Source organism: Ceratotherium simum, chromosome 8 (genome assembly GCF_057802395.1).
Source record: "Ceratotherium simum simum isolate JZ-2026a chromosome 8, ASM5780239v1, whole genome shotgun sequence".
NCBI classification, from domain to species: domain Eukaryota; kingdom Metazoa; phylum Chordata; class Mammalia; order Perissodactyla; family Rhinocerotidae; genus Ceratotherium; species Ceratotherium simum.
In genome coordinates this window covers 5,958,671-5,973,653 of record NC_141907.1, presented here as the reverse complement: position 1 = coordinate 5,973,653, position 14,983 = coordinate 5,958,671, and the positions used below count along the sequence as shown (strand labels likewise).

Here is a 14,983-nt window from a genome sequence, read left to right as displayed (position 1 = left end):
AACAGAGGCCAGCAGTCTGATAGCTTGCAAGGAACTGAATTCTGAAAGCAAGCGCCTGAGTGAGGTTGGAAGGGAACCCTGCTCCCGTCCAGCCTTGAGATGCCTGCATCCTGCCGGACACCTTCACGGCAGCCTGCGAGAGACTCCGAGCCTGAGGGCCCAGCTACGCCACACCTGCACTCCTGACCTGCAGGACAGGAGAGAATAAATGTTTATCGTTTTAAGATGCTACGTTTTGGGGTAATTTGTTGTGCAGCCACAGATAACTAACACAGATCATGCTACCCAGAAGTAGGGTGTTACCAGAACAATTACCTGAAAACGTGGGAGCAGCTTTTGAACCAAGTAGTGAATGGAGGCTGGGAGAATTTCAAGGACCATGTTGCAGAAAGCCTAGAATAGCCTTGAAAAGACTGTTGGTAGAAATATGGATTTTGAAAGCTCAAAAGGAAAGAAGAACGTGTTCTCGGAAGCTGGAGCCTGTCATGTAGCAGCAGAAAGCTTAGAGACGCTGTCGTCTGTAGTTACGTGCAAAGCAGAATGCAGCCCCAACGCACTAGTGGATCTAGCTAAGGAGGTTTCCCAGCAAACTCCTGGAGGTCCCGCCTGGTTTCTTCTTGCTGTCGATAGTAAAATGTGAGAGGGGAGAAATAATCGCGGGAAGGAATGTTAAAGAAAAAGGAACCAGGACATGATGGTTTTGAAAATTCTTAGCCTCTCCAAAGAGCAAAAGATAGTAAAAGTAAGAAATGGCTCTGAGCAAATCTCTAATCCAGGCCCTTGTGAGATGAGCAGTAATCTAGTGATAAAACAAAGGCTGTGACTCCAACACCTTTTGTTAAGAACTCAGAAAGACAGAGTGGTATCTCCAAGTAGTATTCAGTCCCCAAAAAAAGGCCCTCTAAAGAGACTGAAGGTGTCTCCATAGAGCCTCTCAATCAAACAATAGGGCCTCAAGGGCATGTCCCTCAGCTGTCTGACCAGGGTAGAGGAGGGCTTATCTGGAAGGTATCTGTGGAGGTCTTTTGTCTAATGGAGTGAACCCCAATGAGATTCACAGGAGGCCCACAAAGGTTTTGGGAGAATTACTTGAGCAAAACACTGGACGGAAGGGGACAAAGACATACAAAATGAAGGGAGGCAGCTGGACCTCCAAATTCTGGGCAGGCTGAGAAAATTACTCAGCTGCAGGCACGTGCTACCTTTCATGAAAAAGGATGGATGACTCAGAGGATGGAACCAAGAGCTCAGAATGTGGAGCCAAGAGCCGTGGAGAATTATTCTCAGGCTTCAAAAACTAATCACAGAACTGCAACACTTGCCCAACTGGAGTTCATAACGGCTATGGACCAATGACTGATGCCTTCTATTTTCCCTTTTTGAATAGGAATGTCCACCCCACCATTGTATATTGTGTGCTGAGTGTGCAGAGGGCAGATAACTTGCCTCATTAACTTCACAGACCCACAGATCGTAGGAACTACACTCAAGGAGCCTCATCCACACCTAGACCTGATTTAGATGATTCCAGCCTTTCATGCTATAATGAGATGAGAGTTGGGAGGACCTTGGAAGGGATGAATGTGTTCTGCATGTGAGATGGACATCAATCATTGGGGTCCAGAAGACAGACTGGCAGACACTCTCTGATGAAGCTCCCAGTGATCCTCACTTCCTGGCATTCATACCCTTGTATCATCCCTTCTTTTCAGATGTGGGCTGGACTTAGTGACTTGCTACCAGTGAACAGAATCTTGCTGCCTGATGGAACTGAGGCACTGTTTGTTTTTTCCTTTGAATTTCAAAGAATATCAATTTTACAAAAGAACTGTTAAGGACACGAATAACAGGAAGTAAAGCCAACAGTTGAACCTTAATAGTGAAGCTTCAGATCTCACGCACTTAACCAACACGCTGCAATTCCACTGGGCTCTGGAACCAGACGGAACTGCATTAACATGTCAGCTCTGCTGCCCCATGTAACAGTGGGCAAGTTACCGCTATCCGAGCTCCAGTTTCTCGATCTATAAAATGGGGATAATTTATCCACGTCATGGAGTAGTTGTGAACAGCAATATATAAAGTCCTTAGTGTCATGCCTGGCATCAACTACTTTCATTGGATGCATCCCCATCTTCTCCTATATGCCTGATCTTGATTTGTGGCATCGTGATCAACCCATGCCTCCACACCAGAGATGAAGCAGCCATCCTTGACTTCTTCCTCCTCTTCCCCCACTCGATCCATCAATGAGTCCCGCAGACTGTGCTCCTTCCCCACCATACTCTCGCCTCTTCCATCTCCGTTTTCTATCTCCTCTCTTCATTTCCTATGAGGATCACTGGAGTAAACCTAGCTGGTCACCCTGACTTTATTCTTTTCCTGTCAAATTCTCTACCCCATGGCCAGAATGATCAAAATGAGTTCACGTCTCACTCTATCCAAAACTTTTGCATGGCTAGAACCTATTATGTGTCAGACACTGAACTTCACATACATGATATCATTTAATCCTCACAACACTTCCAGGTAGGTGTTTCTGGATGAAGAACGAGAGCCTTCACGGGATAGAGTTCCTTGCCCAAGGTCACAATGTTGGGAAATAGAAGAGGCTGGGGCTGGAACATCTACCCCAGGGCTGGGCTCTGTCCATTATCCCCACTCCCTTGTCCCGCAAGGACAAGCAACACCAGCTTCCATGTGCATTGCCTCTGGTATCCCCCAGGTCTACAAAGCATTTTCATTCAGACCCTCATTTGTCCCTCATGCAAGCCTCTTGAGGTTCACGGGGCAGGTGTGATGGCACGGCAGACACCCACACCTAGAGTGTCTGCTATGCCATCCAGTTCTTAGCTTGACCCTTCACTGCCTGGTCACCTTACTAATCAAGCTTCCTTTATCATCCCTTCACAATAAGGAGAAGCAGACTGAGGTGGAAGGGGTGGACATTCACACCACTCACCTGAGCTATCAAATCTCCATTTTCTGCGTGGACCAAGATCACAGCTCCCAGCCCCTTAAGGAAGGTGAAGGCTTCATAGAGCTAAGGAGGGATAAACAGGGATTGGGTGAGATAAAAATATCACAGAATGAGCATTTGCAAAGACTGCTCTTCTGCTCGCACACATAGTCATCCACCTGCTGGCCAATGCAGATGCAGCATGGCCGCTCCGTCCATATCAATGGAATGCACTGCTCAACTAGTAAGCCTTGGAAAGGACCTTCCCTTGACTGACGCCCTCCAGATCCAAAAGCAAGGGGCTGGGGGTGGGGCAGAACTGGTCCAAGTCCACCCGGCACGATTATACCCTCCATCCCGGCACCTGCTCGTGCCTTCTGCTCTCGTCTTGGCCTTGCTCCATTGGAGCACCTGGAGTTGTTGATGGTGACAACTGGTGCAGAGAAGCCATTTTCAGTTTTACTGAAATTGTGTAACTAAACCTGCGAAGCCTGTAGTGTGCCACCCACATATCTTAGGAAATGTGTACATCTTCACAAAAATTTTAACCCGTCTCATGTTATAGATCCCAGTGGGGTGGGGGGCATGTTCTTTGATAACTCTAATACTCAGATAACATATACCCTGCCAAGCGTCACCTCATTTAGCCATTTTGCCTGCTGTCCAATGCCCTCTTCCCACCAGTGAAGGATCTGCAATCAGACACTTGAATCTGGTAAGGACCAAAGCCACCATGTTCCTTCTCCAGGGGCTCTCAAATCTTAACTTTGTGCTCCTTGTGTGCAAGACAACACCCCTGGGATGTGTGTTTCCAGATGCAGATGGCAGTGGGGGAGGCAGTTGGAGGCATGAGGCCCTTCTGAGGACCTACACCCAAAGTCGGCTTGAGTCCACCCACAACCCAGGCTTTGGAGGAACAGAGGTTAGGATGAAACAGGTGAGAATCTCCATTACGCCAGCGAGACCCAGGCCACTTTTTCCATGAAACTGAACCAACTCCCGGCTATCTGAACGCCTTTCGAGGATTGCATCAAACGCCTCCAGGGCATCTTGGGGTAAGTTATTTTCTGTAACTTCAAGTGTTTATTTTGAAAGACAAGACATGGAGTGCTCCTCCCGAAGCACATGACACCCCATGGGAACAATGAGTAACAGCTTAGTGACACCCATATGACACCCACTGTGTGCCAGGCCCTATCCTAGAGCTTTACTTGTATTAAATCATTTAATCCTCCGATAACCGCTATAAGGTAGGTGCTATTATGAAGCTGTGAGGGATCAGACTTGGCCACCTGAAAATATGTCTCTTTACCTTGATTATATTCAAGAGCAAAAGACTCTGAAAGAAACTTTGACACTACCCTCCCCACCCAGCCCCACTAACTACCTAAAGGAATTTAAGATAGAAGGCCTGTCCCCAGGACAGGCCATCACCAGAGATAACTCTGGGTATGGATAGACTGGGAGGGTCCTTGCTAAGCCCATTCTTATCAAAGCTCTGAAAACCAAGTAAAAGTAGAAGTTTCTCTTTGCAAGAGACATTTACATTTGTAAGGGAAATCTCCATTTGGAAAGGTATCTCCCTCACTGTACCAGGAAGAAGAGGGGATGACCTTATCTCTAGAAACTCTTATCAGTGCGGGAGGGGAGGACTTAAATCTGCCTAATACCTTACTCTAGTTTACTGTGCTTTTCTGGTAATCTCCCATAACTGACTCCCCCCACCCCCAACATCCTCCTTTGTCTTTACCTGACGATACTATTTAAGATGAGAACTTCTGCCATTTTGGCACATTACTCAGTTTTTCCTGGGTCTCTCCCATGTATACACGTTATAAAGCTTTGTTTGATTTTCTCCTGTTATTCTGTCTCATGTCAATTTAATTGGTAACCCAGCCAGAAGGACCCAGAGATGTCTCCCTCCCCTACAAACCTAAAGCACAGAGAGGTTAGGAAAGCTGCCCCAGGCTGCACAGCAAGGCCAGGACTTACAGCCAAGCAGCCTGGCTCTAGCATCCATGCCCTTCACCACCACACTGAACCACCTTTTTAGCAAGCAGAAGGCAAGGCAATGATAACAAAACAAAACAAGGAGTCCTAGTGGTATAAGAAGGCCAGGTGTCCAATAAATAGTAACCCCTACACCTGCACTACTTAGAGCATCATCTTCCTTAGCGCATTTCATGCATATAACAATTGTTTGAAGGTGGCAGGCCAGAGAGATGATTATGTCACATAGATGAGACAACGGAGGGAAAAGGTGACTTACAATTGGCCTGAGGGACAGCACTGGCCAGAGCTAATGAAATGGTTCCCGACCTTGCTCGAGCCCCAGAGTAACTGCAGAGCTTTGGGGACGTGCAATCCCTGAGGCCTGCCCTCGAGCGTCTGTGATGGGATGGAAGAGTCTGTATCTTTAGTGAGCTCCTTAGATGACGCTAAGGATGCACTGGGTTTGGGAACTACCCTGCAGGGAATCGCCCCCTCCACCCCACTCTGGAAGCCAGAAAGGACTGCAGGCCCAGGAAGGGGCAATGGCTGACACAGGCCACAGGGCAATTTAGTGTCAGAAGCAGGACTCGAACCCAGAGCCGTCCCCGGCCAGCTGTGACATCTCCCTGGCCCGGCGCTGCCTGGCCTGATGAAGCTGGCCTATTCCCGCCCGGTGAGGAGAGGAGGTATGCAGGAGGACCTACCTGGCTGTCCGACATTTGGTAGAGGTCCTTATAGGCCATGTAGACTTGGAAGGAATTGACGCCTGTTTCAAGATAAAAAAGAACAGAAAAATGTGTCTAAGAAAAAAGAGACATGTCTTTCCAGTAAGTCGATGATCACAGTACAGAGTGGTAACCACCAGGGTAAGGCTGCCATGGGAATTCACAGTGGGGGAACCTAACCCAGCCTGGGGGTGTGGAGGAGGGTCTAAGGGGGCTTCCGGGAAAGGTCGCATGTAAGAGGAATCTGAAGGAGGAGGAGGAGAAGGGGGAGGAGGAGATGGGGGAGAGAGAGGAGAAGGAGAAGGAGGGGGAGGAGGAGGAGGAGCAGGGGGAGGGGAACCATCCGGGCTGAGAGGGAGGGGTACGCAGGGGCACGGACAGTAAGGAAGATGAAGGGACATTAGGTGTGCAGGTACTAGAAAGTGTCCTGTGGCTGAAGCAAAGGGAGTATGTGCTTTTTTTAATCTTCTATATTTTTTTTATTCATGGTAAAATACACATAACAAAGTTCACCATCATAACCATTTTAGAGCACACAATTCAGTAGCATTTAGCGCATTCACAATGTTGTGCAGCCATCACCACTATCTAGCAGAGCATGTAAAGCAAGGGAGTGACAGGATCAGACTTTTTTGACTCAGAAGGACTATTCTGGAAGCCGGGTGGAGGATGGGTGTGCAGAACAGCACGGAGAAACGGCGACAGGTAGGAGGATGCTGAAGGCAAACGGGACAGGTGTGCTGAGGCTCTGAGCCAGGGCGGGAGCTGCAGGGATGGAGGGGGTGGGGACTCAAAAAGGCTGAAACGACAGGCCTCAACACGCAGCATGGCAGACCAGCGGGGCGCGGGGGAGGTGCGGGGAGGACTTCTCCCCAGTTCACCTTCATGCGGCTGGAGGACAGGACCACATCGGATATGTTATTTCATCTTGCACACTCATTACATGTGCAATGCATTTAATGTTTGTTGATGGAATCAGGAAACGTTCAAAGAAGAAGAAGAATTTAAGGCAAAAGCATTAAATGGGATTGAGCCTTCTTTTATACTAAGCAATAGTGAAGACAAGCCAAAAATCTTTTCTTATGTAGAAAACCTTGGCAACAAAAAGATCTTTTCCTAAAAGATCAAGAAAAATTAAAAGAAAAATAATATGCAGAGATTAACATAAAATTATCAGTTTCTCATTAATCAAGTAGACTTAAAAATAACAGGACAACAATTGATTAATATTTATATTGTATTCCTTATAAAGGTAAACCTTTTTTTAAATATAAAAACAGAAACTCAGTATATACGTAGGCAGAAGAAATATCAATGGGTAAACAATAAAACCACAGTGAGAGGTAAATTCACAGCCTTCAATGCTATATTAGTTTTGAAGGGGGAGGAGAAGAGTTCAACCAAGAAAAGTTCCAAGATGAGGAATTTTAAAAGAGGTAAACGGAAATTCACCAGAAATTAGAAGGAAATAATACAGATAAAAGTGGAAATAATAATTTAGAAAACAGATGGCAGAATTAACAAATAACCCCTAGAACTGACTCTGGGTGTGGTGGTTGGGAATAAAGTTATCTCAGATTAGAAGCTATCATGAAAAATTGTGAGAGATTTGACTTGTTATAAATGGAAACCTTCTGTAAGTTAATTCTTAAAAACTCAAAATACAAAGCAAACAACCAACAGGGTAAACATACCTGCAAAAAATTTAACAGTGGTTTAAAAAAACTCTTATTTAAAAAACACCAGACAGTGGTTACTCTGGGGGGAGGTGGGGGCTGTGGCTGCAGCAAGGCCCATGGAGCGTCTGTTGGGCAGCTGGCAAAGTCCTATTTCTTGCCTGAGAGGGGAAAGCTCATAATAATTCATAAAGCCACATTTTTGATTTGTGTGATTTCTCTGTATCTGTTTTATCTTATGTTAAAAAGATTAAAATAAAAGCAAAGAAGAAAAAACACCAAAGGCAAACAGTATTTTTAGACGATTTAAGAAGAAAGAAAAACAAATGGCTGACTAAAATATGTTGCCCACTGCTAGTGAATGTGCATCAAAATGAGTCCCTCTTACATAGTAAGTGGCAGTAAAAATTGGCACAACCAATTTGCACCTGCTTAGAAAACCAATTAAGCAACACATATCAAGAGCTATAAATGTTTCCATATCTTTGGCCTGATCATTCTACTTCTAGCAATAGAGCCTCGGGAAATACAGTAGGCCCTGCTACTCACAAAACCTCCCAAATTCACACATTTTTCTCCAAGGAGCTTTCACGGGACACCTGTTCTAAAGGATTGTATTGAACACCTATTGGGTTGTCAATCTCTTCATAATACCCTCCAGTTCTCAGAACTTTCTTATGTTCTCTAGCAACCACCCTCTTCCCTATCCACCAGGTAACCTTGGAAGCAGCCATGTTCATACCATGGGGCCCCAGATCACAGATGGTTAGTCCCAGGTTGGGCACGTGACTGATGCTAGGCTGAGCCAGGAGGAGGAACTGAGTCCAGCTGATACCAAAGGACAGCTGGCTGGTCTCTGAACAGAAGTCCATCAGACAAAGTGGGGGCTGTTGCATTCCACCGCAGGGACTACGGAAGTCAGAAGTCAAGAAGGCAGGTCAAGGATGAGAAGGGAGAGCAGAGCTGGCTCAAAGAGAAAACTTAGATGACCATGAGGAAGACCCCCTGGCACGGGATCCTTGGATACATGTCTCTATCACTAAGGCAAATCTGCTTCCTTTAGCTTAGGCCAAGCACTGGAAGGATTCTGATTTTTGCAACCAAACACAAAGATGTTGGTATCCATATCGGATGAAGAGAAAATGGATTCATCAATAATAAGCAGGTTTCTTCACTGCAGAGCTTCTCACAGATCTTAACCTGATAATGTGTGTTAAGAATATTCAAGAAGAGAATAAACAAGGAGCATTTCCCAAACTTATTAGACCCCAGAAGCCCTTTCTCATGGAACATTTATTTTCTCACTTGTCAAATATTTACTGAGTACTCACTATGCACAAGCACCATTCTAGAAGCTCGAGATACAGCTGTGAACAAGGTAGCAAGGAGCCCTGTCTATATCCTCGTGGGAATAATCAACAAGCAAACAAATAAATAAGATCATTTCACAGACAGACAGGATCCAGGAAGACATTACACAGGGTGCTAAGTTTTTTAAAGTTTCGCAAAATTTTTGCAGCAACCCCCATCAAGAGGTAGTGCTTTTCCCCGCTCCTGGAAGGTGGACTGGTCTTGAGACCTGCTCTGACCAACAGAAGGAAGCAGAAGTGACACGTACAAGGTTCCAAGCCTCGACCTCCGAGTGCTTGTGGCTTCCCTCTCACCCTCTTGGAGCCACCATGGGACGAAGCTCACGACAGCCTGCTGGGGAACAGGTCACGGAAAGAGCCGTCCTAGCTGTCTCATCCATTCCAGCTGAGGCCCAAGGCATGAAGGAGCCAGGGTGGGAACAGCAGAAGTGCCCAGCTGAGCCCAAACCCAAGTGCCTGTCCACAGAGTTGTGAGCAAATCAACAACTGCTGTTTTTTATTAGTTGTGGTAAAATTTGCCATCTTCACCATTGTTAAGTATACAGTACAGGGACATTAAGCACATTCAAATTGTTGTGCAACCATCACCACCATCCATCTCCAGAACTTCGTCATCTTGCAAAACTGAAACTATGTGCTCATTATACCCCAATTCCTCATTCTCCCACCTCTGAGCCCCTGGCAACCACCATTCTTCCGTCTCCCTATATGAATCTAACTACTCTAGGCTCCTCATATAAGTGGAATCATACAGTATTTGTCCCTTTGTGACTGGCTTATTTCACTTAGCATAATGTCCTCAAGGTTCATCCATGTTGTAGCACGTGTCAGAATTTCCTTCCTTTTTAATGCTGAATAATCCTCCATTGTACAGACATCACATTTTGTACGTCCGCTCACCCATCAATGAACTTGTGGGCTGTTTCTACCTTATGGCTATTGTGACTAATGCTGCTATGAACCTGGTGTATAAATATCTTTCAAGTCTGTGCTTTTAATTCTTTTGAGTGTACACCCAGAAGTGGACTTGCAGGATCAGATGGCAGTTCTATTTTTAGATTTTGGAGGAACCTCTATACTGTTTTCCATAGCAGCTGCACCACTTTACATTCCCACCAATAATGCACAAGGGTTCTGATTTTTCCACATCCTGGCAAACACTTATTATTCTCTGTTTTTTTGATAGCAGCCATCATAATGGGTGTAAGGTAGTATCTCATGGTAGTTTTAACAGTTGCTGTTTTAAGCCACTGGATTCTGGAGTGGTTTGTTACAAAGCAAAGACTAACTGATACAGAAATTAGTGCCTAGAGGTCGGGGGCTGCAATAGCCAAACCCTAAAACATGTGGCACTGGCTGCGGGACTGGGCGGTGGGTGGAGGTCAGAAGAGTGCTGAGAAAACTGTCAGCAAGGTGGGAAAACAGGACACAAACCGTTAGTGGACAGTGGGAAAGGGTGCCTCTACTAGGGGCTGGAAAACAACTGGAGAAATGGCCACCCGTGCTCACTTGGGGGAAAATGTACGCAGAGAACTTGTGAATCCGGTGCAGGGGATTTCCATGAGGAGTGCTGAGTGTCCACGGGCTTCTTTAAGTGCAACCATCACCACCATTGTAAGAGGAAACAAAAGAGGAACCGGGACAGAGAGGAAGAAGGAACTGTTCAGTTTGCAAGTAGAATTTAGTGGACAGATAGCACTGCTTCTCATCTCTACTCCTGCCAGTTTATGAACAATTCTCAAGGTAAAAAAATGGCCTCAGGGTAAAGATTAAATCTAGGGTGCACACAGGAGTCTTTGATAAGACCTCAGAAAAAGGTGGTACCCAGAAGACTTCCTAAGCTAGACAAAAGGGCTTGTAAGAATCTTAAAGGCGTTGTCATACGACAAACTGAAAATCACCTAAAGTGGAGAGAAGTTTGTCTCAAAAAAGATTCGTCCAGGGCCAGCCCCGTGGCTTAGCGGTTAAGTGCGCGCACTCCGCTACTGGCGGCCCGGGTTCGGATCCCGGGCGCGCACCGACCCACTGCTTCTCCAGCCATGCTGAGGCCGCGTCCCACATACAGCAACTAGAAGGATGTGCAGCTATGACATACAACTATCTACTGGGGCTTTGGGGGAAAAATAAAAAAAATAAAAAAAAAAAGATTCGTCCAATGGAGTGAACTATAATCTGATACAATGGAAACCCACAGTGTTTTTAAGAAAATTGTACCATCTCTGAGTAAAAGAGACAAATTGTTGAAAATGAAATGGGGCCTCTGGACGACCAACTTTCTATGGGTAGGAAAAAGGCTGAGAAAACTACTCAGCTGCCACACGGGCCATTTTTATGGAAAAGGAACTATATCTCTGAGGGTCAGGCTAAGAGCCCAGAGGGTGAAGCTTGAGCTATGCAAAATAATGGCCTAGCGCAGGGGAAGGCAAACTTTTCCATAAAGGGCCAGACAGTAAATGTTTAAGGTTTTGTGGGCCACATACAGTCTCTGTCACATATTCTTTGTTTTTGTCATTGTTGTTTCCTTTTTTGTTTGTTCGTTTTAAAAACCTTTAAGAATGTAAAAAACATTCTTAGTTCATGGGCCAGACATAAACAGGCTATGGGCCAGATCTGGCCCACATGTTGGAGGCTGCCAACCCCGGACCTTGGGCACTACTCCTAAGGAGGACTGGGCCCTGATGAAGGAATACTTCCCACCCCTAGAGTAACTGGGTCTGGAAATGTGTGTCCAACTGGATTCCAGAATTTCTATGGAGTTCTGACTACGTGCCACTCATTTTTCTCTTTCCAAATAGGAGTGTTTATTGTGGTTATCCTGTCCCTATCCCACCACTGTATGTTGGGTGCATGGAGTGAAGAGGCACATAACTCATTTCTTAAGTTCACAAGTCTTTGGATCAAGAGAAGCCACACTCAAGGAGCCTCATCTGCATGCTATGTAGATGTTCATAATGAGATACCGTACTTTGAGCCTCATGCCATAACGGGACAAAAATTTTGCAATTGCTGGGTGAAAGTAAGAATATTTTGCATGTAGAACGACTATAAATAGCTGTGGCCAGAATGAGACACTGTGGTAGATTAGAATGGCCACAAATTCTTCGAGGTCCCTCCTATCAGAAGTGGAGTCTTCTTCCCCACCCCTCGAATCTGGGCTGGTCTTGTGACTTGATTTGACCAACACGGTGCAACTGAAACGATGTTGTCTATGAGCTCTAAGCTTAATCCTCAAGAGGCCTTTCAGCTTTCTGCTCACCTGCCGGAACACCACCACCACGTGAAGAGGACCCAGCCTGTTGGAGCATGAGAGGCCATGTGTGGAGCCGCCCCAGCTGAGGCCCAAATGTCTGAGAGCCCAGGCAAGGTCAACAGAAGAACTGCTCAACTGAGCCCAGCTACAACTGCCAACCAACAGAATCAGACGGCATAAGTGATTGCTGTCTTAAGCCCTAGGTTTGGAGTGGTTGTAACAACAAAGGCCAGCTGATCACAGGCTGATGTGATGAAGAGACAAGGGAAGGTCCTGAAGAAAGATCCAGGAGCTTCACACCAAAAAGAGGAATAATAGCACTGCCCTTGCATTGCTGTTCTTAGAAAATAACCAAGCGACACAGGCGAGCCCTTGGCCTGCGGCAGCACGCAGCTGACGTGAGTTCCTCCCCTCCTCACTGGGCTTGTTTTTCCTCCTCTTTCCAGTGGTTTCTAAATTAAAGTCTCTATTTTGAGATTGAAATGCTGCTGACATCCAACAAAACCCATAATTACTATTAACAGTGTTTGGGGCCTGTGGCTTAGCAACCACAGGCAGGACTCCCCTCTCAGTGGCGTGTAATAAATTCCACCCCGGGGGAAGCCATTCTCCCCCACCAAGTCTGCACAGAGCCCTGACACCATCCTATTCCAGAACAGCTTCCTCTTGTATTTTGAGATTTCTAAAATAAGCCAGGATTGTTTGGTCTAAGGAGGGATTCAAGTGTTGAATGTCGGGTCTCGTTCACTCAGGCCGAGCTCGTCCGTGAGAGAGGCACTGTGCACCCGCTCCTTAGGCAGCCTGGATGCGATGCAAAGAGCGCCTGACACGGGGGAGGCCAGGGCTGGGCAGCAGCTTCGAGGAGTTGCAAGCTGTGCCCCCACAAGGGCTCCCAGCAAAGGGAGCACCCAAGGGGCTAAATCCAATCTGAGCCCCACTCGCCAAGCCTGTGCCCGGACAGAGGACAGGTTCTTCCCATTATCTACCCCGAGAATGTGCCTTTTTCCAATTCCACAAAGACACCGAGAGCGCTAGCAGCAGCTCTGTCAGGGAAAGCTGAGTTCAGGTCCTAGTCACTCTGTGATACTGGGGAAGTTATTACATCTCTCTGGGTTTCAGTTTCTCCATTTCTAACCAAAAAGAAATGAGATTGAACTGAATGAGCTCTAAATTTACTTCCCGTCCTGAAAATTTCCTGCACTTGATTTTACAGTCCAATCATGATGCCCATCAAGATTCCTGAGCAAGCCCTTCTGACCTAGAGAGGGACGCGCTCAAACACTCCAGGAAAGGAAACCAGGCATGTTCCTCCCTTCCGCCCTTCCTCCCTTCCCTCTCCCTTTCTCCCTCTCTCTCCCTATTCCTTTCCTAACTTATTCATTCACACAATAAACATTTACTGAGAGCTCATTCTACACCAGGGACGTACTGAGTACTTGGGAGACAGAGGTTAATAAGAGCATCCTTCAGGACATAGTCAGCTCGCCAATATCTGTTGCATCTGTCCTGTGTGCAGGCACCAGCCGTACAACAGTAAGACAGCTCCCTGCCCTCCAGGAGCTCACAGTCTGGGGTTGGGGGGCCAGTGGGGGTTATCAACAAGACAACTTAGTATTATCAACCCAATGATGGGGATGTACAGGGTCCATTGGGTGGGCACTAAATCTGGACTTAGGACATCAGGGCAGGCTTCCGAGAGGAAGGTGTAGCACAGCTACAAATGGAAGAATAACTAAGACCACGCAGGAAGAGTGTTCCAGAAGGGGAACAGCATTTACACAGACCTGAGAATAAGAGTCAGCCTGAAGCATATGGGAAATGGAGAGGTACAGGGTACCAGGGCCTGGGCACCAGGTGGGTTTGGAGAGGTGGGCAGGGGTCCTGGGGAAAAGGCCCTTGAAAGCCACGTGGGCACCTTGGCACTTATCCTAGGGATAACGTAGAGCTGCTGCAGCATTCATGCTGATTGCTTTCTTAAAGTCCCACATTTTAAGACTGGAAGGGGTAAGATTGGAGGCAGAGACCACTGATGAGGCTGAGAGGGATCTAGGTGAGACATAATGAGCCCCACATCAGAGACGGGACCGTGGTGGAGATCCATGGACAGATCTGGGCTATTGTGGAGGCAAAGCTGGGGATGCAGGTGATGGATGGGGAGGGAAGTGTGAAGGAAGAAGGCATCGAGAATGATCATTAATAGGGTCCCCAGATTTCTGCCTTGGACGAATGGCTATACGGCGGTGCCCCTCGCTGAGATGCGGCACTGGAGCGAGAGCAGAGTTCATAGGGAAAGATAAGTTCTGGGGGGCCTGCTAAGGCTGAGTCACCTGTGGGCATCTAGGGAGCCATGCCCTACCTGGACCTGGGCTGGGGTCACAGGCAGATGGAAGCTGGGGGCCCCTCGGGGAGGGGAGCCGGGATGGAGCCCTGAGGTCTCCACCATCCTTGGGGAGGAGAAGGAAAACCAGGAGGGGCTGGCGGGGCTTGTAAACTAGGATCTCATCGTGTTTTGACGGGGGCTGCGGCTGCACAGAGGAGGGGCGGGGGCGTCAGCCAAGGCTTCCCTGAGACGGTGATGCTTGACTGGAGGATAAGAAGGAATCAGTGAGCTCAGGAGCCCTGATAACGACATGCTTTATAACCCGTCCACCTAGTCTGAGACACAGGACTATCCACAGGAAGGAAAAGGCAAGAACAGTGCTCTGGATGGGGCAGCCTCTACGGAGGACCCGGCATCTCTGCTCTTGTTTCCCCTCCAGACCCTGCTGCCTGTCTGTACTTAACGCTCTTGGCCCCAGAAGAGGGCCCCTTTGCTGGCCCACCCATCCAAGAGCAGGGGTTCAGGGCCTGGGGTCTCCTGCCCTTGGAGAATATCACACATACTATAGTTCTGTTAACATAAACATTGTGTATATATGAGTGTGTATAGACATACACAAATAGGATACGTATATACACGTACATATATACATATGCAAAGTTTTTGTATGTTCATACACAAAGAGAAAAAT

The 14,983-nt window shown here is 47.1% G+C and overlaps 1 protein-coding gene across 3 annotated transcripts in view; it reads right to left on the bottom strand.

Annotated features, from left to right (window-relative positions):
• The window catches only part of CRMP1 (collapsin response mediator protein 1), a 72,945-nt gene that overhangs the window by 22,460 nt on the left and 35,502 nt on the right, over positions 1-14,983 (bottom strand). For all 3 annotated transcript variants that reach the window (XM_087434900.1, XM_087434901.1, XM_004432260.3), the window contains exons 5-6: positions 5,656-5,717; positions 2,963-3,043 (exon numbers count right to left, since the gene is read on the bottom strand). In XM_087434900.1, coding sequence (XP_087291026.1) covers positions 2,963-3,043; positions 5,656-5,717 — 143 coding nt within the window. The remainder of the gene's footprint in view (positions 1-2,962; positions 3,044-5,655; positions 5,718-14,983) is intronic.